The following is a 26,376-nucleotide window of genomic DNA, read 5'->3' as shown; positions in this document are numbered from 1 at the left end:
GAGACATGGATGGATCTAGAGACTGTCATACAGAGTGAAGTAAGTCAGAAGGAGAAAAACAAATATCGTATATTAATGCATATATGTGGAACCTAGAAAAATGGTACAGATGAACCGGTTTGCAGGGCAGAAATTGAGACACAGATGTAGAGAACAAACGTATGGACACCAAGGGGGGAAAGCTGCGGGGGGGTGGGGGTGGGGGTGTGATGAATTGGGCAATTGGGATTGACATGTATACACTGATGTGTATAAAATTGATGACTAATAAGAACCTGCTGTATAAAAAAAAAGAAGAAATAAGGAAAGAAAGAATGGCCAAAAAAATCCCCAAATTAATAGAAAACACTAATCTACACATCTGAGAAGCTCAAAAACAAATTGGATACAAGATTTGTTTAAAATCCAAAATCATTTACTGTACTAATAAAGGACAAAAACCACATGATCAATAGACAAAAAGCATTTGGGAAAATCCAACATCCATTCTAAAAAACTCTCAACAAATTAGGAATAAAACGGAACTTCTTCAAAGTAATAAAGAACATCTACTGGGACTTCCCTGGTGGTCCAGTGGCTAGGACTGCGCTCCCAATGCAGGGGGCCTGGGTTCAATCCCTGGTCAGGGAACTAGATCCCACATGTCGCAACTAAGACCCAGCACAGACAAATAAAATAAAATAAAAGAACATCTACTGAAAAAATACAGCTAGTTTAAAAAAAAAAAGGTTAAGAGATATAGCTGGAGCTCTCCCTAGCAACTCATTTTTATTATATCTATTTGTATACTTGTCCTGACTTGTCAGCTAGAATGTAAGCTCTCAGAGGACAGAGATTGTTTTATTCATTTTATATTTCCTACTTTCAACACAGTGATTTATATGTAGAGGGCGTACAACAAATATCTGTATAGTACTGCGTTCAAACACACACACACACACACACACACAGTTTTTGAAATGCAGAGCTCAGATGACCATATTTTCCAATTCAAAAAAATCAAGATATATGGTCTGAAAAGGTGTAGTATACTTGTAAGGCCAACTGGCCCGAGGCAGGGGAACGCAATTAGACTCACAGGTTGCATCAGACCGAAACTTTCCGGACCACCCAGTTCCAGAAACTGACCTGGAGACTTTCCGGACCACCCAGTTCCAGGAACTGACCTGGGGACTTTCCACCCGGCCCAGCCTTCCCGCCTTTCGAGGGGCGGGACTAACGGTCCCAAGACTGATGCGACCGGCACCAGATATTGCCACGATACCCGAAAAGACCACCAAATAAGGAATACCCTGCGCCCTCCCGGATTCACCACACCCCTTTCCCTTTTTCCCCTATAAATTCTGCCCAAACCCTCGCCCGGGCGCGACTTCTCTGGCCCTTTCACTCGGACCAGTGAACCTCGCCCGGGAGCGTTCCCAAATAAAGCTTGTTTAAGCTCTCCTCCATTTCTTGGTGCCGTTCCTTACAATACTTAGGAGGACCATATGGGTGAATATTTGAAATATTATCTCAGAAAATATTGGATGATAGAATCACTTTAATTACAGTATCCAGTCCAGGGGTTCTTATCCTGTGTTAAACGGACTTAAAAGAATCTCTGAATGGAATTCACTGGCCCTTCAACTTGGAAGGGAATGAAATAACAACTTTATTCTCACTAATATACTGCCAAAATTAAGCATTTTTCCCCATTGTGAATGTAGGCAACAAACCAGAGAATTAGCAGTACTTTTCACTCTGTCACCAATAGGAATTACAGATATTTTCATACACATTATAGTTGTGGGATTTCTTGAAATATCTCATTGCTTACATTTCAGTAGTTGTTTGACCTGCTTCACGATCTTGATATTTAATATTTAAAGAAAAAGATTACTATGTCACAAGAGTTTTTAAAATGTATTACCGGGCTTTCCTGGTGGCGCAGTGGTTGAGAGTCCGCCTGCCGAGGCAGGGGACACGGGTTCGTGCCCCAGTCCAGGAAGATCCCTACATGCCGCGGAGCGGCTGGGCCTGTGAGCCATGGCCACTGAGCCTGCGCATCCGGAGCCTGTGCTCCGCAACGGGAGAGGCCACAACAGTGAGAAGCCCGCGTACCACAAAAAAAAAAAAAAAAAAAAAGTATTTCCTGATTGTATTTCAACATTTGTAATGCTATGTATTTTACTTTGTTTTATGCATTTAAAAACCTAAAAGATCCGTAGCTTTTACCAGACTGTCGAATGGCACAAAATAGGTTAAGAACCCTCGAGCTAGAAGCAGATTTATGTGATGCTAATAAGGGTTAAGCTTCAAAGTCCCTTTACCATGCCCTTCCAAGACTCTTCCTAAATTTGTACTCATCATTTTATATTATTTTTCTAAAGGATCCCAGCATTTGTATAAGTTTCACACCCCATAATACAAAAGTTGAATTCACCGTGATGTTTAGCCCAGTACCGGGCACATAGGTTTTCCATAATTAATTTTTGGTTGATAGCTTCTGGGAAATTTAAACGATCCTCGAAGTTATCTGGAAATCTTGCAGACCCCCGCTTGGCTTCCTCCACTTCCCGAGAGGGATGGGGCAGTGGAGATGGGGTCGGGAAGGAAGGGCCGTGGGATGAGATAGGTTTGGACTGAGGCAAGACAGGGAACAAACCAGTAGGGGGTGGAAGGTGAGAAATGTTTAGGAATAACGGGATTAGTCTCCTTTGGGAATGAGCCCTTTTCCTTGCACGGCTCCTTTGGTTTCGTAGATGCATACATCTGCCCTATCTACCTTGTGAATATTCATTAGCTCCAAACCCCGTGAAGAAAGGTCTCTGCTCTGTCATTTGTAGGTAACATTGCTCTTGAGAAACGCCCACTTTAGCGATTTCCCTCACATTCTGAGCTGCTCCCAACGGTGTGTGGAAGAGAGCCCGGGAGTCAGCTTTCCGAGCGTTCCATGGGATGATTTTCTACACGAAGAAATTCTCCAACAAAACAGACGAGCCAAATCCTTACACCGTGTTCTAACTAGCGCCCAAAAGACGACCAAGAGGGAGGCCGGACCGCGTGGCGGTGGGCGTGTCTGGGGCGAACGCCGGCGGCGGCGGCTCCCGGCGGGATTACCGGCGCTGTGGCGCCAGCCAAGGGGCGGGAGGGCCGCGGCCGAACAAGCCGGTGCGGACGGTAGGGGGCGGGGCTCCGGAGGCGGCCTACTTTTTCGGCCTCTCGCCGGCTGCAGACGAAGAGGGAGGAGCCTCGGCACCCTGGGCCTGGAGCGCCACGGCTTCGCCTCCACCCGGGGCTTCGCCACAGACCCCTTTGTGTTCCTGCCCCCGCCCCGGAGGCTCCCCAGCCGGCGGCGCTGAGTTCCCTCATTGGCTCAGCCGACGGCTTCATCGATTGGCTCCCAAGTCGTCCGGCGTGGTGCGCCTCTTCTCGCTACTATTGGTCATCTGAGCTGCTCCTCAGGCTGCCGCGCGCAGTGATTGCCCGGCCGCTCGGAGTCCCTGGAAGCAGTTCCGGGAAACCCCGCGTGCTGCCGGGATCGCGTCTCTGTCCATGAGGGGGGGAGGGGGTGGCGCGCGCGCCATTTCTAGTCGTTTTCAAAGCGCCTCGCGCTGATTCTCACGGGCCCGGCCGTCGGCCCCAGCTCTGCCCCGGTGAGTCTCGCGCCGGCCCGCGGGGGGAGGGGCCGGGAGCCCCGATCTGACCCTACTGGGCCCGGCCGGGGCACGGCGCCTTGTCCCCAGTTTCGTTTTCGCTCCGAGGCCCCGGGGTGGGGGTGGGGATGGGCTGGTGGCGGTTTCAGCCTCGTCCGGCCGCTCAGTTGAGGGCCTGACCCAGCCGAGGCGCCTCCTCGCCCTCGCTCATCCTCCCCTCGCCCCTCCAACCCCCGGCTCGCGGTCCGGCCGGCCCGGCGCCATCCGCGCAGACTGCCGGGCCGAGCGCGCTTTTCCCGCCTCCGCCCGCTGCTCCACGCGGCCGGGCCGGGCCGGCGGCCTGGGGCGCCCGCGGCCCCATTGCTTCTCCCCGCCGGAGCCGTCTCGCTCCCGTCTCTTCCGGCCTAGCCACGAGTGGGATGTGTTGGTGACCCGGACCGGTATGGGGAGCGGGTGGGCAGAGGGCGGGATGCAAACCCCGGGTGACCTAAGCCGGGAGAAAACTTTTGTGTGAAGCAGAGGCCAAAAGGCTGGTTTGTGTAGGAAGCCTCCCTCCCCTCCTCCATTCTGCATGCTTCGAGTCGAGATTTGAAGGAAAAAATGACTACTAGAGGCCATGAAACTTAGCCTTCGAGCGGCGCCTGAGATACCTAATTCTAAGACTGTCGTAGGCGCACTAAATTGGAAAGGCGATTCATTTTCTTCTGCGGTAGAAACCGTAATTGCCAAAATTTAAAACTTGAAGCCACGGGGCTCTTGAAGGGTTCAGTCCTTTCACACTACCTGTTTCAGATTTTTGCTGTCCTCCGGAGGCTGAATTTATGTCTCATGAGTCAGTCGTAGGTTAAGGGCTTGACACTTCCTAAGCCATGAGATAACCGTTAGTCTTCATTTCGTTGGTTCTTTTAAAGCCGGTCTCTTAAATGTGAAGAATTTTCACGAGATGTTCAGAAAAAAATCAGGGAGGGGCTAGTGCCAGACTTCCCAAATCTCCCAGGAGTCCTTATTTAAATTTCTACTTTTCGCAAAAAAGTTTAGATCAAATGACTTAAGTCACATTAGTGTATTTGCTGCATCCAGAAATATGGTTTGGCTGTGTGGCATCGTATTGAATACACACAAGAGTTTTAAATGGTCTCATATGACATGAAAGCCTTTTTTAAAATGAGCACATTGTATTTGGCTTGAAGAGAGCTTTTTCCTTGATCCGAAAGGTTTTATTTTCTGGACTCTAACAGTTGTACGTTTTTGTTGTTAAAGTTTACAGACTTTTTTTGTAAATTTCAAACAATTTCAGAATCAACTTGTAGAGAGCCTTTGCAATGGATGGTAGTCATAAATATTTCTGTCTTGTGCTTAGTATGCAACTTGTCTTTTTGCTTTACACATACTTAAAAAATACCACCTTAACAGATGTTCGTTGAACTTTTCTGTTAAAATTTGCTTTCTTTCCGTAACTAATAGTATTCCAAGGTGCAATACTGCAAGGGTCTTGTGATACGGAGAACTTCTGAGTTCTGATGATCTTATGGTCGTATTTGGGGGTGGGGGAGCATGGAAAACTCTACGTTCACAAAGATGTTTTGGACTTTAGGATGCATCTTTATAGAAGTGGGTTGTATTAATCAGTAAACTATTCATCTTAAACTATAAGTAGTTTCTTGATCAGAAGTACCAGTTTTGAATGTTTTTGTTTTTGCCAGTTCATCAGAATTTGAGGCTTGCCTTGAGAAACATTTATCCACCTAGCGATTAACCATGGAGTCTGCGTCTGTGTAGACATTAGAGGGTTACTAAGTCTTAATAATGTTTTGTAATCATAAGAAGTCATGATATTGTTTATCCCATTTTCAAAGTAACCCTTTCTGCATTTTCCTCTCTTCCTACCCTGTATTACCTCCTTCTCAGTCTTCCTCCCGTTTTCATTAACTTCAACTAAATATCGGCGGACTTTGAAATGAAGTTGTTTTAAGTCGGAAAACTGCACCTGGTGCATTTGCAGTGTTTTGATAAGCAGTCTGGAGGTGTGGTTATCTTACGTATGGGTTTTAGTGCTTTTTAGGAAACTTGTATTTTCTTTATAGCTGACTAGGTATCTTGAGTTTCATCAAGAAAAGTAGGCTTTTCCTTGAAATCCATCTTCATGTCCTTTATTTCAGTATTCGTTGCAGTGTCTTTATTCTGGTGCTTATTACCTTCATCACATTATAATTTCACCACAGACAAATGCACTTTAACTTTAATTCCGTCTTTTGAGGAGGTAGTATAGAGACTGGCCTTGTATGGTTTTATTATTTAATCTCTTTCTTCAGAGAGTTGATCCATTTCAGCATTACGTACAGGTTGAACACCCAAAATGATTTGGGTAGGTTAATCTGAGACATCTGACCTAAGTTTATCCTAATTAGGTAATGTTTGTTGAAACTATTTGGAAGAAATTAGTTATCCGTTCTAAAATATGTTTTTTAGGTTTATTTTACTGATATGAAAAATTCAGTATAGACTCATGATTTTTTTTTTTAAGAAGCAACCTTAACTATAGCTCACTTTTTATTTTATGTGGACTTAAAACAATCATTTAGCTTTTAAACCTGGTCATTTTTTCTTTTAAATCTGTGAATGGGAATAGCAAATTAATTTTAGAACAAAAATTAATGTCAAGTTGTGTTTTTTGTTTTGTTTTAAGTGAGGCGGAGAAAACCCAAATCACCAGAATGTTGAACTAGAGACAACAGGGCATTTATTTCACACCTATCTTGGATTTGAAGCAGAGCTAGGAAAATTTGAAAGTCCTTGAACCTTAAGTTGTCTGTGGGTGTTCATTCTGTTTTTAAACCAAACTTTTTAAAACTGTGTAAGAATTGAGAGCTTGAGGGGCTTTTTAGGATTTTGTGGTGATTTGTTGATAAGCTTGTCAGGACACAACAGCTGCTTTTGTTAATCAGTGATTCTACCTTAAGTAAATTCAAGCCTTTGTTTAACCTAGTGTACATGAAGTTCCTTAAATAACTCTTCCATGTACATTTTCCATGGTTTTACAGAATTATTATGCAAATTTAGGTCAGATACATCAGAAAAGGCATCATAAAATAATATTTTGATAGAAGTTATTAGCAGCATGTATACAAATTAGTTTAGATAAATCATGCATTGTCCTACAAACTAGTTATTTCTGGCTTAATGTAATATAGCTCCTGAATTTTTTCCAGCAGCATAATAAAATGGCTAATCAGGTGAATGGTAATGCGGTACAGTTAAAAGAAGAGGAAGAACCAATGGATACTTCCAGTGTAACTCACACAGAACACTACAAGACACTGATAGAGGCAGGCCTCCCACAGAAGGTGGCAGAAAGACTTGATGAAATATTTCAGACAGGTATAATATACATTTCTTGTTTCTGACTGGTTATGAAAGTGAGGGCAAACCACTTTGAATTTTATAGACTTTTTTTAAGGTTAAATATTATTGTTTCTGATCTATATAGAGCTGAATGTTACTTTCCCTTCATTGAGGGCATATTGGGTTTGACTTTGATATTCTTATTTCATTATTTCAAAGCCTTCTTAGTGTTGAATATGCAGTCTTAGTTGTTTCAGAACAGTACATCAATTTGTCTTAGATTTACCATCAATTAATATATATGTTTCAGCATATCAAATTTTACATTTTTTCTTAATCTAAATCAGTCATCATTTTGCTTTTACTTTTCTACTTTAGCTTCTTAAAGTGATTGTTAAAACAGCTTAGGTCTGATTAGGTGGCATAATAAGAGGACTAGTTAGACTGTATTGTCTGAAATGATAATAAATGTCAGACTCCTTGAGAGTTTGTGGCCTGTCTAGTTTCTAACAGACAGAAATCCACAACTCTCAGTAATTTGGAAGTGTTTGGTTTGTAACAGCTGCTTTTTTTTTTTTCATTTCTTTTTTTTTAAATCTAGGAGTCCCATGGTTAAGTGCTTAAGGAAATTTGAACATTTTAATATGGTGGTTGTAAGTGGTTTGAAGTTCTATAGAGGGAGAGAAATATATCCCCTTAGGAAGTGTTGTTCATAAATAAATGTGTCCTCCCCCTTTGGGGCCATAGATGGAAACTTTCTTCCTCTGTGTTTTGTGTGCCTATCCAGATTCTGGGAGAGAGAATTGAACTGTCTCACAAACGTGTCTTAAGTACCGTAGTAACAAATATCTGGGGTTTTTTTGTCCTTAAAACATTTTTTTTTTTTTAATCTGAGAAGCTCAAGATAATTTTAGACATTAAAATGACTTCTCAAAATGACTCCTGGGTGATGGTCCCATTTGAAAATCAGTCCTCAGGAACTTTCTGTGACATTCTGCCATAGAGAATTGGCAGTGATCTGCTTCGAGATACTCTCTTGTAGAGTGTTCTGTTACTGATAAGAGGCTGATGGCTTGGGTGTAGGGTTGGATTGACAGAACGGACTGATGGGTATCCTGAGTTGTGTCTTTAGGTGGTGATATGGAATATTCAAGTAGGGAAACTCCAGTTATTTAGGCATGCTCATTTTGAGCTCTTAAATCATGGCAACAGTTTTTTAAAAGTAACCTCGCAAGTGACAGTATTTATTTATGGAGTAAAGTTCTTTTTGGCTTTACCAAAATGGAGTCACTTTTGATGTTAGTTCATATGGATTTGGGGGTTTTAATCTGCCAAATATTTCCATTTTACTTTGGATCAATTCTGAAATATATTGAGAAATATAAAATTTAACAGACTTAAGAAATTAAACTTAGTAAATGTTCTGTGTGCAGTTAAATATACTGTATATATATAGAATGCAGTGCATATATTTTCTGTATAGTTTGCTCGTTAAGTCCACAGTAAAGTCCTTTTAATGCCATTTGCAAAAATTGTCATTGACAGTGTTGTGAATGCCACAGCATCTTTTAAAATCTCATTGTGACACTTATGAAGAACAAAAAAATGCCTTAAAATATGACTTTCAGAATTGATTAATCAAGCTGCACTGGCATTTATAGAAAAGTTTAAAATTATGCCTTTCCACATTCTGACTGCAGCAAAGTAGATGTTCAGATAAATAGATGAATTTCATTTTATCTTAGGTGTTAAGGAGGGAAAGCCTGTGACACTTTTTGGAGAGTGGAAAGAATTATTTAGTAAAAGGTTCTCTTATTTTTTTCCCCACTTCTTGTGTGGTTAGCAATAACTCCAACAGTGCATGTAATTTGAAGGTTGCTCCTTGGGAAATACAGTGTGTTCTTATCACCCTAACATAACTTGTTATATTAATGCTTAATCTGTAGTACAATGTGTACATCAGATTTAACTTCCGGAACTTAAACGTTTTGGGGAGTGGGAAATGGGGTTAGGATTTTTTTGGTTTTTGGGGGGATATGGGGATTGAAATTTATGTTTATAGGTGTTGACATTTTATCTTTTGTTTTCATATTTGTACTCTTGACCTTTCTGTATAGTATTTGTATAGCTGCCTGTATGCATATAGTTAAATGAAAATGTAGTTAGTGATAGTATTGAATATAACAATTCTTGATTAAACACTGATAGCACAGTTTAGATTATCCCCTTTGTTGCAGTAATGTTACCTCTTTTCAATTTAATTTTTAGGCTTGGTAGCTTATGTCGATCTTGATGAAAGAGCCATTGATGCTCTCAGGGAATTTAATGAAGAAGGAGCTCTGTCTGTACTACAGCAGTTCAAGGAAAGTGACTTATCACATGTTCAGGTAAGGTCATTATTCAGAAATGTCTTTGAACAACTAATGATCTGAAATTATTTTACTGTTACTTTTTTTCCTGTGGAGGAGTGGTATTTTTGTTTCTGACTACCTCTGCTTCTTTTAAAAAATTAGCTTAACGAAAAAATGATCTATATGGCAGAGAGTTTTCAGAAACACAAGCATAAAGTAAAAGTCTCCCACTCCTTTGTAATATTTTTGGGTTATGTGGTCCTGTTTTATTATCTTGGAGGGAAATAATGTTGGTGGGAGGAATAGATTCAGGACACCTGGCAAAATAGCCCAGATACATTTAAATATCAACCAATGGAAGACTGTTTTGCCAGTGTAGCAAGTAAGCTCCCCGGAGGTCTTGTGTGTCTTAACTGCTGTCTATTCCAGTCTGGCATGTAACAACCACTCTGCAAATATTGGTTGAGTGAATAAATGAGTAAATATTTTGTTAAAATTCTGGTCTTCTGAAATTTAAATTTAATTATGTATTTGACCCTTCATCAATTCTTGGTGATTCTTTTTCATTGAATTACTTGGCTGTTCTAGAACAAAAGTGCATTTTTATGTGGAGTTATGAAGACCTACAGGCAAAGGGAGAAACAGGGGAGCAAGGTGCAAGAGTCTACAAAGGGACCCGATGAAGCAAAGATCAAGGTAAAACTTGACTTGGATAGTTGCAATGAAATTAAATTTAATTATGAGATCAAATGCTTCTTTTCATGTTTCCTAGAAGCAGTTTTTTTTTTTTCTGCGGTACGCGAGCCTCTCACTGTTGTGGCCTCTCCCCTCGCGGAGCACAGGCTCTGGATGCGCAGGCTCAGTGGCCATGGCTCACGGGCCTAGCCGCTCCACGGCATGTGGGATCTTCCCGGACCGGGGCATGAACCCGTGTCCCCTGCATCGGCAGGCGGACTCTCAACCACTGCGCCACCAGGGAAGCCCTAGAAACAGTTTTTATTGCACATAAAAAAAAAAAAGAAAAAGAAAAACTAGTGTTTGGAAATGAGATAATTTAGGGAAAATTACATAAGAAGAATTTTAGGGGCAGACATTTAATTGTATGTTTGGTGAAAATTCCTAAACATACTCTCCCTTATTCCTTGTTCTTTTGGCTATGAATGACATTTATTGATACTTCCAATAATAGTTTTTTAGATTGATTCAATCATGTCTCTTCAGTTTCTTTCCAAGTATTTTGTGTCTTTTCTCTTGCTGAAGAGGTGGTTTTTTCGTTTTTTTTTTTTTTTTTTTTTTTTTACCGGTACGCGGGCCTCTCCCTGCTGTGGCCTCTCCCATTGCACAGTACAGGCTTCGGATGCGCAGGCCCAGCAGCCATGGCTCACGGGCCCAGCCGCTCCGCGGCATGTGGGATCTTCCTGGACCAGGGCACCAACCCGTGTCCCCTGCATCAGCAGGCGGACTCTCAACCACTGCGCCATCAGGGAAGCCCTGAAGAGGTGTTTTAATAACTGCTTTCCTCCTTCTCAGTTTTTATTTACTTCAGTTTCTTTGTTTGTAAACTGGGAACAGTAATAGTACCTACCTCATGAAGTGTGAAGGTTAAAGGAATTAAGATACGCAAAGTGCTTAGAGTAGTAATGCCTGGAATGTAGCGAGAACAGTGTAACTATGAGCCATTATTATTATTACTATTGGTCTTTAGATAAACTGAAAGGTGAATATAGGGCTTTTAGTAAAAGAATTAAATGGATATTGATGTTTTGCTGCAGTGATAGACTTTTGAGTTTGAATAGTTAATTTATTTAATGTTGAAGTTTGTCCAATTTTACGTTTTAGACAAGAAATATAGTTTTTATCATGTAACTAGCTTATATAAAGCTCCTTTGTACCTTTTTTCCCTCATCTGTAAAATGGCACAGTCCCATTCTTATATCTTTTAACTAATAGATGAAAACTATTTGCTGTAATGGTTGTTTTTTAAAAACTTACTGCTGTTCACTGGATAGATCTGTATGATTTCCCTAAAGCTGACTATTTGCTCTTGAGAAGGTGCATATTATATATGTAATATGTGTATATTACATATTATACAAGTAATGTATAATATGTTTTGTGTGTATTCTATATTACATGTATTTCTGTGGTTAAAATAGTGAAAGGTAGAAGAATGGAGAGTCTAAGGTAACTGGAATCCCGGGGTTCCTCCAGAGATATTTTTGAAAACTATTGAACTTGGTGATGTCTGAAGTCTCTTGCTGTTCTGACATGCTGTGATTTTAAAAACCTGAAGTGTAAAATTCTCCTTTCTAGGTAGATTCCATTTCTTTTTTTCCATGTGTCTTTGTTCTGTAGGCCTTTCATATGAACACAAACCCTTAAGGGCAAGGACATTATCTTCTTTTCTTTGATTCCTCTTAATACCTAATATAATGTTGTGAGGAAGGTTGGAAATCAGGAAACATAGTTTGTTTTTTGAAACCTGAGAGTATATTCATTTGGTAATTGCCAGATGTTTTGAGTCTGTGCTGTATGAGAAATGGTCTGGTTTTTATGGAGCTTATGGTATAGCAGGAGTACAAAACAACAGGATTAAACAAAATAAAGGTTAAATTATTTGAGTACAGTAGAAAGAGTAGGATGATGTGAGAAATAGTAAATTAGAGAAGTTGCATAAAAGAGCTAGGACTTCTGCTTTTTTTAAGGATAGAGAACTTTGTTAGTTGTATTATGAATTTATTATTGTCAGTATGATACGGACTCTCAAATCACTTTGATATCCTTTAATGCCAGCATCCTCACTGGAATTAATACAACCTTTCCACAATGTTCTTGAAAGGGGATAGAGAACATTTCATTTGAAAAGAGTCACTGGATGTAAGTATGCTACGTAAAGGGAGCAAATAAGGAAAAAAATCTAATTGACATAGAGGGTGCAAAATGAGGAATACTGTGGTACATAAGTATGAATAGGTAGCCTGGGGTCAGCTTATGTCGAAGTTTTAGTAATCCTTTCCCCTTTTTTCTGTTCTCATAACAAAAAAGTGATGTGTGCTTGGAGACTTAACTTGCCTGCAACTCTTTCCATTAAATGTATGGAAAGGAGAAGTAAAAGTCAACACGTGTGAGAGGAACCAGTGTGAACTTCGTGATTTTTTTCCCCTAACTAAAATACATAACCTAAGATGCTAGGGTACCTTTTGGAAAAGATTTATATTTTGATTTGTGTGTGTATGATATTTAATATTCAACTATAAATAATTAAGTATAATTATCTTTAGGCCTTGCTTGAGAGGACTGGTTATACCCTGGATGTAACCACAGGACAGAGGAAGTATGGTGGTCCTCCACCAGACAGTGTGTACTCTGGCATGCAACCTGGAATTGGAACAGAAGTAAGTGTTCTTCAGCTGTTTGCTGAAATCTTTCCAGTTTGTAAATAATTCTACCTATTGTATGATGGGGGAAAAATTGATTTTTTTCAAAGAGCTATTATTATTTTTTTGGATATCCATCTGTATTTTGCTGCCATCATAAGTAGGGATAATCATGTGACTGGTAGATACCCAAACACTTTGTAAAGGAATGTAGAGTTTTTGGAACTGGCTATTAAAACTATGCAACTAACAACACACCATTTTAGGTCCTTGGGGTGAGGTTATTAAGGAGAAACAGTTGTTTTATTCTGTTTTATGTCAGGAATTTTGAATGGTGCTTGTCCTCCCTCCTTGACCCTCCCCTTCATCACATAGAAGATACTCAGTGTTCACAGAGATTTATTGAAGGGAGTGGGTTGCACAAGGGAAGGGATGTAGAATCAGATAAAAGGTTGAGCACATTGGTCTATACTTGAACAAAGAAGGAATCCGTCCTCCATCTGTGTTTTCATGGAGGTCTCTTCATATACCTTGGTGCTATAGCCTATTCTAATCCTTTAAATGGAAAAAACTGTGTGCCAGAAGGTAAGCCCTGTTACTGCACAGACCTTTTCTGTTTGGTGCCTAGCGTAGTGCCAGGAGTATAGTAGGCACACAGTATTTGACAAATAATTGGTTATGGTTTTTTTCTTTGAGTACTGTAATCCTGACTTCGTAACTTAAAATTTAAGCTAGGTTAAATGATAATCTTACAGGATTTTCTTTAAAACAAAGTGATGGCAGTAGCTTCCTTAGGTGACAATGTCAGTTAAAATATTTAGGAGGTATTGTTATGTATCTCCTACTTATATTAGAATTCTAAGAAATCTTAAAACTTTACTCAAACGTTGTCAATGGCACCCTTCTAAAAGCTGAAACTTAACTTTTCAGGTAGCCAGAAGCAAAGATTATTATTTCTGGTTTGTGAATTGATAAATAAAGACATCACCATTTAACATAACACTTTAGATGTATATCAGAGCTAATTCTAATTATGTTCTCTGTATGTAGAATGTTCTCTGTATGTAAATGTTTACAGTTATTGGTCTTTGTTCCCTGAACTTCTTTTATACGTTATTACAATTAATGTTCTGTTTCTTAATATTTAACATTATTAAAAGGGCTCTAAGCATTTTTGTTTTTTGTGATACCTGTATCAGCTACATATGTTTGTTTTGAGTCTCAAAAAATTACTTAATGCTATATAATTATTGATAGAGTTGGGATTGGGACTCTAAACCATCTACATTCCTTACAGAAGAAAGTGTCATTGAAACAATATACAAGTGAATGATATCTTTAGCCTTTCACTCACTTTTGTCCTCTCATTAATTCCCCTCTACCATCCTTTATCTTTAATGTTCTATTTATGTTGTGACCCTTCAAAATCTACATTTATATTTTATTTTTAAACAGTATGGAAATATAGTTCAGCTTTCTTACAGGGACTCCTACACCATGTGTATTTTTTTCTAATGGTTTTAAATTTTGTTCCTGGCATGAGGATTTTTTTTTCCCTTACCTTAAGCCCTCATATAAAATGAATAAAAATGGAATTGATGCTTTGCCCTTTTTCTTGTTCTTGAGGCAGCTTGAAACACTTCCAAGAGGAGAATACATTTTGAAAAAGTTATCTGTAGTATACCATGTGATATCCTTATCAATTATTGCTACGTTTTCTTAGTTTTGTTTCTTTGACTAATTATAAAATCCTTAGGAGTAAAAATTGTATCATATGGTTCTGTTCTTCACAATGTCGAATATAGCCTGGTGTAAAATTAGTTGGTTGTATCTATCTCATAATTATAAAAATAAACTTTTTTTATTAGATTGGTTTCATTAATGAGCTCTTTAATGGAAACTTGTTTTATCTTTGCTTTATGTAGATAAAGAAAGAGTTTGCTAGTACTTTAAGATTTCACTGGAAGTATTTGAACAATTTAATAGAGTAAACTTTTGAGTATCCAATTAGAAACAAATAGTATGCTAATTGTAAAATATGTATACATTCTCTTATATTGCACTCCCTCTTTAGCAGAAAGATGCGTTTTTCTGTATGTTAGATATCATTACATACAGCAGATATGGTTGCAGCAAAAATCCCTATATGAGATCACCAGCCTAAGCCACTCTTGTCAAGCAGTTTGTTGCAATAAGAGTGCAGTGTAAAAGTTTGGATTTCTCCCTTAAGTTTAGATTTCATGAGATTTGGCCTATATGTTTTGAAAATTAAAGTTTTTAACATACTGGGTTGATGATAGGTTTGGTACATAATTGGGTTTAATTGGTGTCATATTGATGCTCTAAGGTTTGGGTTTTTGTTCTTTTATGGTTCATTACAGTTACTAAAAATTATAGCTCTTTCTTTTAATGTTTTATTTTATTTATTTTTATTTTTGGCTGCGTCGGGTCTTCGTTGTGGCACTCAGCCTCTTCGTTGCAGTGTGCGGGCTTCTCTCTAGTTGTGGCATGTGGGTTTTCTGTCTCTAGTTGTGGTGAGCGGGCTCCAGAGTGTGTGGACTCTGTAGTTTGCGGCACTTGGGCTCTCTAGTTGAGGCGTGCGGGCTTAGTTGCTCCACAGCATGTGAGATCTTAGTTTCCAGACCAGGTATCTAACCCACGTCCCCTGCATTGGAAGGCGGATTCTTAACTACCGGACCACCAGGGAAGTCCCCCAAAATTATTATTAGCTCTTGACTGAGGAAGTTGAAATTAGGGTCAGTACATGAGACTGACATTATTAAAATTAAGCTATGAGAAGACTACGAGGTTTTATCTTTGGATAAAATCTACTGTAAAGGGCTTCCCTGGTGGTGCATTGGTTAAGAATCTGCCTGCTAGTGCAGGGGACACAGGTTCAAGCCCTGGTCCGGGAAGATTCCACATGCCGTGGAGCAACTCTAGAGCCCAAGAGCCACAACTACTGAAGCCCGCGTGCCTAGAGCCCGTGTTCCGCACCAAGAGAAGCCACCACAATAAGCCCGCACACCGCAACGAAGAGTAGTCCCTGCTCACCACAACTAAAGAAAGCCCAAGCACAGCAACAAAGACCCACTGCAGCCATAAATAAATAAAAATCTACTGTAAATTAACCCTATAAGTGAGTACTCATTAATGGACATAGTTGCTAAGCATTGACCTTGAGATGAGAAATACACAAGAATGATAAGTATCAATTTTGAAATGCGTTTTTTTTTTTTTAGTGTGCCTTGGCTCTCAGACTTAGTCTGGTTATAGTATCTTTGTATCCTTTTTTTTTTCCTTTTTCTTCTAGTTTTATTGAGAAATACTTGACATACAGCACTATATAAACTTAAGGTGTACAACAGCATAATGGTTTCACTTACATATATCATGAAATGATGACCACGCTAAGTTTAGTGGGTGTCCATCATTTCATAAAATTAAAGAAATAGAAAAAAATAATGATTTTTCCTTGTGATGAGAAGTCTTAGGATTTACTCTCTTAGCAACTTTCTTATATAACATACAGCCGTGCTAATTATATTATGTTGTACATTGTACCCCTAGTACTTTTGTACCTTTTGCCTACCTTCATCTAGTTCATCCTCTCCTCAACCCCGCCTCTGGTAACCACAGATTAATCTCTTTTTCTATGAATTTGTTTGTTTTTGAAGTACAGTTGACTTTCAACACTATGTTAGTTCCAGGTGCACAACACAGTAATTTGATATTTCTGTAGTTTCAAAATGATTACCATGATAAGTCTAGTTACCATGTGTCACAGTATCTTTGTATTCTTCAGCTGGTATTGTAAAACTTTTAATTTGTTTCCATTGACAAATGTAATCTCTATGGAGATCATGTCTATGTAATAAACTCTTGTTTAAAGAGCATAGCACTGATGATCTGTGGAAGAATTCAAAGGAAATGGTAGATTGGGGTCTAACTCTTTGGTGTATTAGCTAGTTGAAGTGTTAAAGAACCAGTGTATTTAACAGACCTGTAAGTATATGACTTTGTAGCATCTGACTGGAATTACATATAAAGAAAAGCTGCTGTGTTTGCAAAATAGTGAATAGGAGCTGGATAATGGAACAACCCTAGTAGATAATCAAAAGACATTGTTGAGGGACTTCTCTGGTGGTCCAGTTATAAAGAATCCGCCTTCCAATGCAGGGGATGCGGGTTCGATCCCTTTTTGGGGAACTAAGATCCCACATGCAGTGGGGCAGCTAAGCCCGCATGCCTCAGCTACAGAGCCCGAGTGCCGCAAACTACAGAGTCCACGTACCCTGGAGCCTGTGTGCCACAACAAAGAGCCCACGCCGCAACGAAAGATCCCATACCCTTCAACGAAGACTCCCCGCGTGCTACAACTAGGACCCTACGCAGCTCCCACCCCCCCCCAAAAAAAAAAGACACTGTTGAGCTGTCTGGTTACTTCTGTTGATTCCTTCCAGAGTCTCAGAGGGCTTCCTCTATTACTGTTGAAGTAATGAGTGGATAGATAATAGACAGCCAAAACTTTCAAAGCCTTAATGCCTAGTGAGTAAAGGAAGAACTGTTGTTAGGGTATTCACTAGATTCTCTTGGTCCTGGAGGGGGAGGATTAACCTGCACATGATTGAGTGGTTACTCTGAACAGCTCATATGGAGCCAGAATGGCTCAACAAGTTAATAAAAGGAAAACATTTATGTTACATTTTAGTTAATTAAAAATTGAGCTTAAAAACTTTAAAAAGAGTGATCTTAGTTTTTGAATACTATTTATTTTCAGCCTTTTTAAGTTCTTTTAATGTCCTAAGTTAAATTGATCTTGAAATGAGACCATCTCCTATTTCTCAAACAAATCAGTATTTTTGGCATGTTTCTTCATGGATCTCAGTGATTATAATATTGGGCACTTTGTTAACCATAGGTTTGTGGATGTTTCTTTTATTTATTTATAATTTTAATTTTTTGTTTTGTTTTGGCCGTGCCACGGGGCATGTGGGATCTTAGTTCCCCAACCAGGGATCAAACCCATGCCCCCTGCTGTAAAAGCATGGAGTCCTAACCACTGGACCACCAGGGGATTCCCTGATGTTTCTTTTAAAATAGAACAGTATTCTTATGGAAAAGCTATAAGTTGGACTTCTAACATTCAAATGATAATTTAGAGTATGAGGAGCTTGCTGTTACGAATTCTTTCTGTAAGGTAATCATTAAATTGCTTTTCCTGAAAATACAGATTTTTTTCATTTTAGATATGCTTAATGAAGCAAACCTGAATGGTTCTAAAAATATAGACATGTGTTATGAAAGAAGTATAATAATCTGACACTTAGCTTCCTCACTTAGGTGTGTTCAACTATTTTTTTTTTTTAATTTATTTTTGGCTGCGTTGGGTCTTTGTTGCTGCCCACGGGCTTTCCCTAGTTGGGGTGAGCGGGGGCTAATCTTTGTTGCGGTGCGTGGGCTTCTCATTGCGGTGGCTTCTCTTGTTGCGGAGCGTGGGCTCTAGGCACGCGGGCTTCAGTAGTTGTGGCTCACGGGATCTAGAGTGCAGGCTCAGTAGTTGTGGCGCACTGGCTTAGTTGCTCCGCGGCACGTGGGATCTTCCTGGACCAGGGCTCGAACCCATGTCTCCTGCATTGGGAGGCAGATTCTTAACCACTGCGCCACCAGGGAAGCCCCTCAACTGTATTTTCATAGTGCCACTGCGTGTGCTTTCTTTGCTTTTGCCTGTATTTGTAATGGGTAGGGAGAAAATATGGATGGTGAATGATGTAATTATGAGGCACAACTGCATTATGTTAATAGAAACAATATAAAGCAGAATTTTCTTCCCAGAACAGTTTTAAAATACTCAAATACAGATATTCTCAAATTTAAAAATATTCAAACCAGGCTAGGCCTAGTGTGGCCAGAGAACCTAGCCACACCAAAAAATACATTTCAAAATTAATACCAATTACTCTTGTGTATTTTTTGTTTCAGGATACCTTTTTTTTTTTTTTTTTTTTTTTTTTTTTTTTTTTTTTTTTTTTTTTGCGGTACACGGGCCTACCACTGTTGTGGCCTCTCCCGTTGCGGAGCACAGGCCCCAGACGCGCAGGCTCAGCGGCCATGGCTCACGGGCCCAGCCGCTCCACGGCATGTGGGATCTTCCCGGACCAGGGCACGAACCCATGTCCCCTGCATTGGCAGGCAGACTCTCAACCACTGCGCCACCAGGGAAGCCCCTCAGGATACCTTTTATCAGTAGCTTTTTTTTTTTTAAAGTGCTGTGCCCTGTTAATGCTGATTTATAGAGTTGATAATGTTGTAGGGTGATATGGCTGAAGCTAGTGAGAAGTGGTCAGATTCTGGGTAATTTGAAAGCGTATCTAACAGGATTTATTGATGAGTTGGATATGGAGATATGAGAGAAAGGAACCAAAGATGACTTTAAGACTCATGACCTGAGTGGCTGGAAGGATGGAATTGCCATTTGTTGAAATGAGGAAGGCTATAGAGAAGAGCAAATTAGTGGGATTGAAAGATAGTAGTTCAATTCTGGACATGTTATGAGTTAGACGTCTCTTAGACATCCAGATGGAGCTGTTGAGTGAGCAGTTGCTTATATCATGGAGTTCATAGGAGAATTCTGGCTGGAGATTATAAATGTGGGAGGCATAAGCATCTAGATGAGTTTTTAAAAAAAAAAAATATATATATATGCATTTGTTTATTTTTGTCTGCCTTGGGTCTTAGTTGTGGTGTGCGGGCTTCTCTCTAGTTGTGGCGTGCAGGCGCCAGACTGTGTGGGCTCTGTAATTCTGGCACGCAGGCTCTCTAGTTGTGGCACACAGGCTCTAGAGCGTGTGGGCTCAGTAGTTGCAGCACGGGCTTAGTTGCCCTGTGGCATGTGGAATCTTAGTTCCCCGACCAGGGATCGAGCCTGCATCCCCTGCATTGGAAGGCGGATTCTTAACCACTGGACCACCAGGGAAGTCTCTAGATGGTATTTTAAAACCATGAGTTTGGGTGTGTCACCAAGGAAGTGTGTGTAGCTAGAGAAAAGGTCTAAGATCTGATTCCTGCAGCCCTTCAACATTAAGAGTTTGGGGAGACAAGGAGGAACTAGCAAAGGGGACTGAGAAGAAAGAGCCAATGAGGTAAGAAAAACCAGGAGTGGGGTGTCCCAGAAGTCAAGTGAAGAAAGTTTTCATAGAAGAAAGAATGGTTAATTATATCAAACTTCCCAAGTAAGATGAGGACTAAGAATTGACATTTGATTGTGACAGCATTGATGGCATTAATGACTTTGACTGGAATGGTGGTAAAAGCCAGATTTGGAGAAGATTCAAGAGAGTAAGGAGATGAGAAATTTGAGGCAGCAAGTATATATGGCTCTTTTGAGCAGTTTTGCTACAAAGGGTAGCAGAGAAACGGGGCAATAGCTAGAAGGTGTTATAATCAAGGTATATTCTTTATTTTTTCTTTATTTACTTATTTTGCGGTACGCGGGCCTCTCACTGTCGTGGCCTCTTCTGTTGCGGAGCACAGGCTCCAGACGCATAGGCTCAGCGGCCGTGGCTCACGGGCCCAGCCACTCCGTGACATGTGGGATCTTCCCGGACGGGGGCACGAACCCGTGTCCCCTGCATCGGCAGGCGGACTCTCAACCACTGCGCCACCAGGGAAGCCCCTATTTTTTATTTTAATTTAAATTTTAAGGGAGAAATTATAGCATACGATGTGCTGATAGGAATGATCCATGTATAAAGGGGGAAATTGATGACAAAATTGTTGCCGGACCAAGTGTCCTTGAGTAAGAAAGAAAGGATGGGATCTAGTGAGTAAGTTACAGTATGAGGTAGATGTTCATTTGTATATTCATTCAAAGATGAGCAGCTGTTGTGTCCCTGGCACTGTTCAGTGCTGGGAATAAAATGAGGACCAAGATGTGGGCTCTCTGCTCACATGGAAATTGAACCCTCTTCCTGATGTTATTCCCAGATAAGGATCTTGAGACTCGCTGATTGAGAAACTTGCTCAAGGTAAATAAAATGTAGATTTGAATCCCACATAACTAAAAACTCAGTGTTTCTCAAATTCTCCCTACCTTTAAGCTATCACCCTACTACACCGAGCCACCATCATCCCTTGCTGTATTAAGCTGACTGGTCAGCCTGTTTTTCCATACAGTCCACTTTCTATCCAGCTGCCAGAATATTCCTTTTTTTCTTTTTTTTTTTTTAAAATTAATTTTATTTTTGGCTGCGTTGGGTCTTGGTTGCTGTGCGTGGGCTTTTCTCTGGTTGTGGTGAACGGGGGCTACTCTTCGTTGCAGTGTGTGGGCTTCTCATTGCGGTGGCTTCTCTTGCTGTGGAGCACGGGCTCTAGGTGTGCGGGCTTCAGTAGTTGTGGCTCGTGGGCTCTAGAGCGCAGGCTCAGTAGTTGTGGTGCACAGGCTTTGTTGCTCCTCAGCATGTGGGATCTTCCCTGACCAGGGCTCGAACCCATGTCCCCTGCATTAGCAGGCGAGTTCTTAACCACTGCGCCACCAGGGAGGCCCCAGAATATTCCTTTTAGAACATAAGTAATACCCAGTTATTTGTCTGCTCAAATCCTCTGTCTTCCTAAGAAATAAAACTCAAACGTCCAAAAAAAAAAAAAAAACTCAAACGTCTAACCATGGTTTAACTTAATCTGGCTCCTGTTCTCTCTTTCCCATCACTGTCTCCTGTGTGGACATTTTAATTTTTTAAAATAAATATTTATTTATTTGGTTGCACCAGGTCTTAGTTGCAGCTGGTGGGCTCCTTAGGTGTGGCATGCAAACTCTTAGTTGCGGCATGCATGTGGAATCTAGTTCCCTGACCAGGGATCAAACCTGAACCCCCTGCATTGGGAGCGCAGTCTTACCCAGTGCGCCATTAGGGAAGTCCCAGATCTTTTATTTTAATCACTGGCCTATTTGCTGTTCTTCAGATAATGTCAGTTGTACTCCCCATCTTTTTGTACTTGTTCCATCACCTTGGAATGCTCTTTCCTCAGATTTTTACTTAATTTTCTCTTAGGTCTCAGTTCAAATTCACCTTTTCAGGGAGGCCCTTCTATTAAAATACAGCCTCTTCTTCCTTTATCCCTTTTCTTTGCTTTTTAAAAAAAATATTTATTTGTTTATTTGGCTGCGCCAGGTCTTAGTTAGGGCTCGCAGGACTTTTTTTTTTTTTTCAGTTGCGGCATGTGGGATCTTTTAGTTGTGGCATGCAAACTCTTAGTTGCTACATGCATGTGAGATCTAGTTCCCTGACCAGGGATTGAACCCGGGCCCCCTACATTGGGAATATGGAGTCTTAGCCACTGGACCATCAGGGAAGTCCCCCTTTTCTTTGCTTTTATTTTTTTTTTTATTTTTTTTTTTTTGCTGTACGCGGGCCTCTCACTGTTGTGGCCCCTCCCGTTGCGGAGCACAGGCTCCGGACGCGCAGGCTCAGCGGCCATGGCTCACGGGCCCAGCCGCTCCGCGGCATGTGGGATCTTCCCGGACCGGGGCACGAACCCGTGTCCCCTGCATCGGCAGGCGGACTCTTAACCACTGTGCCACCGTGGAAGCCCTTTGCTTTTATTTTTTAAATTTTTTTTAAATAAATTTATTTTATTTGTTTTTGGCTGTGTTGGGTCTTCATTGCTGTGTGTGGGCTTTCTCTAGTTTTGGCGGGTGGGGGCTACTCTTTATTGCGGTGTGCAGGCTTATTGCGGTGGCTTCTCTTGTAGTGGAGCGTGGGCTCAAGGCGCGCGGGCTTCAGTAGTTGTGGCATGCGGACTCAGTAGTTGTGGTGCACAGGCTTAGTTGCTCTGTGGCATGTGGGATCTTCCCGGACCAGGGCTTGAGCCCATGTCCCCTGCATTGGCAGGCAGATTCTTAACCACTGCACCACCAGGGAAGTCCCTTTGCTTTTATTTTACTTAGCCTTTAACACCTCCTGAAATCATATTGTTTATCTTTAAAAATTTTTTTTGTCTGTCAGTAGAATATAAGCTTCATTAATGCCTAGACCTGTCTGTGGTGTTCACTCTTATCTCTAGAATGTAGAGAAATGCATGGCTTATGAGTTCACGTCTTGTCAAAGGTCTGGACAAGTTCTCTGAATAGGAAGGGGGCCAGTTATCTGTATAGGGTAGCATTATACATTGGAGCAACTTCAGCTTATATTTAAAAAATAAATTGGATATGGATGGGAATGGGAGGGATTAAAAATATCTGAGGTTTTTATTTATGAGAGTATTATTTCCTCAGTCATCTTGGGGTGGAGGGGGAGAGCAGAAATTCCATTCTCCCAAGAGAAATGTGGGGAAAATCAGAGGAGCCAACTGACAAGGGTGGGTTTTAGTCATTTTGATTTTTGGATAAAGGAAACGTTTGTTACAAATATATTATACCTTTATTGTAAAATATTTAGAAAATATAATGAGAATAAAATTAGAGTAGTTTTTTTATGCATTGATAACAACTTTTAATATTCTGATACATAGTCATTCTTACCTATACATACATTTATAATCAAAAACCAGAAATTGGCGTTGCTGAACTTACTGATGATTTGGGGTAAAATCAGGACTATCAGAGGAAATGTTTAATAGGTAGTTGGAGATATAGAATTAGGTCTCGGGATGTATGGGATGTATTGGGAGATGACTGTAGAGTTGTAGCCTTTGGGAATGGATATGATCCTTACGAGTGAAGAAAATACAGTGAATTATGGGAAATAGGGCCATAACTATGGGAAACATGCAGATTATTATTAGATGGATAGACAAATCACCATGGAAAGGATAGAGGAGTAGTTAAAGATTAAGACCAGGTTAGTGGAGGATTCTGAAAGCTTAAGGGAAGAGAATTTTCAGAAGATAACATCACCAGTGTTAATGCTTGTTGAGAAGGCAAGGATGATGAGACTGAGGAAGGAAAGACTTCTGAATTTGGTCCTTAGAAGTCCATTAGTGACGTTAGGGCATACAGTTTAGTGATAGAAGAAGCAGCCAATTTTTAGAGAGTTAAAGAGAGCGTAGATGCAAGTACTTTTCAGAGTGAGCTTTTATTAGAAAGATGGTTCTGTAGGGATGTCACTCAGATGATGCCTGATGTCTTATTTGTACTTCTCGTAGCTGCACAGTACTAAGCATACAGTAGATGTGTTGAAAAGAATAACTGCATGAGTGAAATAAAACAGATATGGGCCATGTGTTCAAAGCATTTAAAAGTGAAAGGAAAGATACAGGCTAAAAAAGGGTTTTTTTGTTTGTATTTTGTTTTGTTATGGGAGATTTGGCATGTTTGAAGACAGGAACCACTGGGAAGGAGAGAATGCACTGAGCAAAATAGGACAGTTGAAGAGATGAAGATTTGTGATTATTTCCAGAAGAAGGTAGTAAGAAGAAATGGGTAGTAAGAAGAAGAAATTTATTAGGGTTAAGGAGCTAACCTTTTTTTGGAAAGGAGGTAAATTTCTGAGGTATAAAGGAAAGAAGTGAAAATAGATGTTGAGAAAGGTTTTTAAGACTGAGAGGAAAGAATGTTAGGAAACCAATGGCTTTTCAGGTGATCTCCTTAGAATGAGGTTTAATGAACGAGGATTGGAGACTTTAAGGAGGTAGACAAATGAGAATAGCTGTCGTGTGAGAATTGTGCTAGAGATTTAGAAGAAGACCTCAAGTTTTACCAGGTAGCAGTGAAGGTGAATCTGATTTGAAAAGAATTGTCTTAAGATAGCACAACTGTAGTAGAGCTTAACACCAGAAACTTAATCTCCAGTAATAATATTGGCATCTTTTGGATTGCTGTTATTATTACTTCATTAATCAGGTCATTTCAGAATATGAAATGCTGATGTAGATGAGTTTCACTAGAAAATTCGTCTCATGCAAACACTAATATACTCTTTAAGACTGTGTGTGGATTGCAAATGTTTTAACATAAAAGATTATTTTCAATGTTGCTGACATGGTGGAAATTTGAAGAAAATTGTAGTCTGATATTAAATACTGAGAGGGTTTCTGATTGTTTAATTCTAATTTATCATTCTTACATAACTTAATCCTACTTATTATATAATTCTAACTAAACACACAAAATCTTCAAATGTTGAAAAATTTTTTTCATACTTACTTAAAATGTAATATCCTGATAGAGAAAGGGATAGATTGAAGCACTGGAGTTTTTTTTTTTAAGCCACACAGCATGTGGGATCTTAGTTCCCTGACCAGGGATTGAACCCGCGCCCCCTGCATTGGAAGGGCTGAGTCTTAACCACTGGACCACCAGGGAAGTCCCAGCACTGGAGTTCTAAGTAGTAAAGAATTTGGAGTTGAGAAAATATGAGGAAGACCTCATCAATCTTTTTGTTCAATTATTGTTTTTATAAAAATGCAGAGGTATTTCCATGAAGATTTATACATGCCTTTTATTCTGTTTTTTTGTGAGAAAAAAACAAATTATAAAAATTCAGAATTTAGAGTTGTTACTACAAATTTTGCACACTTTTATTAATCATTTTCCATTTTTCAATATAGAATATTGTTCTATGTTGATGCCCTGAAAGTCATTATAATAAAAGCTAAGGTTAGCTTTGCAAGATTCAAATTGTCCCCATTTTTCCTTAACCATCTTTCTGTCCCCACCCCTTAAAAAAAAGGCAACTGGGCTTTGTGGCTCTAAAATCAAATGCTTACATTGGGATTCTAACACAGAGGTTTTATTTCAGGTCTTTGTAGGTAAAATACCAAGAGATTTATATGAGGATGAGTTGGTGCCCCTTTTTGAAAAGGCTGGTCCCATTTGGGATCTACGTCTTATGATGGATCCACTGTCTGGTCAGAACAGAGGGTATGCATTTATCACCTTCTGTGGAAAGGAAGCTGCACAGGAAGCTGTTAAACTGGTATGTGATAAGCAAATGCCCACTGTCTAGCAAGTCATTTGAGAGAAATACCTCAATTAAAAACATTTGCAGTTAACATTGTTTCACTTTCTTTAGTTTTTGCTTTGAAAGTTTTTATATTGACTGAGTTGGTATGTGACTGTTGGCTGTTTTTTTCTGATTATAAAAGTAAAAAAGAAATGAAAGTACCCAAGAAATAAGGTGTTAGAGAAAGTCTCCCATAATTCTAAGAAGTTATTTATTAGAGTGATTAGTATCTAAAGTTTCATTGATATTTGGCTTCTGCAGGTCTCTCTTTTGATCTTAGACAAAAATGTCAGTTCTTGCTGTTAAACTTTAGGGTAGGATTCTTAAAGTGTGATGAAGTATGGGATGGGTTCTCGGGAACATAACTGGGCAACACTGACTTTTAGGACACAATTCAGGAAATGGCTATGAATCTCTTTGTTTTTGTCATAGCCTAATCATACAGTTTATTTTCTAAGTATATTCTTGTTCTTTCCTATCTTTTAATCTTTCTCTCTTTTTCTACTGTTTTATAACCAATCTAGTAATTTCCTTTGTGTAGGGCCTTTTACCCTTTGTACTTATTCCAGAGTAGTAGTAGTAGTAGTATTAACAGTTATGCCAATTAAGTATATCTTTACTCCTGTTAAGATACAACCCTCTCAGTAACCCAAAATAGCAATATCGTTGTTCCTTGGCATACTCTTTTGCCAGACAGCTAAAGGCCTCACTTAGTCTAGTTCTAGTTCTT

At 39.9% G+C, this 26,376-nt stretch overlaps 1 protein-coding gene across 7 annotated transcripts in view; it reads left to right on the top strand.

Moving 5' to 3' along the window:
- Positions 1 to 3,553: 3,553 nt before the first annotated feature.
- The window catches only part of HNRNPR (heterogeneous nuclear ribonucleoprotein R), a 35,295-nt gene continuing 12,472 nt past the window's right edge, over positions 3,554 to 26,376 (top strand). The window contains exons 1-6 of one of the 7 annotated variants that reach the window (XM_065895171.1): positions 3,566 to 3,635; positions 6,845 to 7,013; positions 9,246 to 9,364; positions 9,917 to 10,024; positions 12,610 to 12,723; positions 25,443 to 25,619. In XM_065895171.1, the coding sequence (XP_065751243.1) occupies positions 6,857 to 7,013; positions 9,246 to 9,364; positions 9,917 to 10,024; positions 12,610 to 12,723; positions 25,443 to 25,619 (675 nt within the window). In that variant the 5' untranslated portion in view covers positions 3,566 to 3,635; positions 6,845 to 6,856. Of the gene's footprint in view, positions 3,636 to 6,844; positions 7,014 to 9,245; positions 9,365 to 9,916; positions 10,025 to 12,609; positions 12,724 to 25,442; positions 25,620 to 26,376 lie in introns of those variants that run through there. The other 6 variants (XM_065895195.1, XM_065895203.1, XM_065895163.1 and 3 more) reach the window with 6 other exon arrangements.

Source organism: Phocoena phocoena, chromosome 1 (genome assembly GCF_963924675.1).
Source record: "Phocoena phocoena chromosome 1, mPhoPho1.1, whole genome shotgun sequence".
NCBI lineage: Eukaryota > Metazoa > Chordata > Mammalia > Artiodactyla > Phocoenidae > Phocoena > Phocoena phocoena.
The sequence above is the reverse complement of the archived record's forward strand: the minus strand, read 5'-3'. Positions and strand labels throughout refer to the sequence as shown.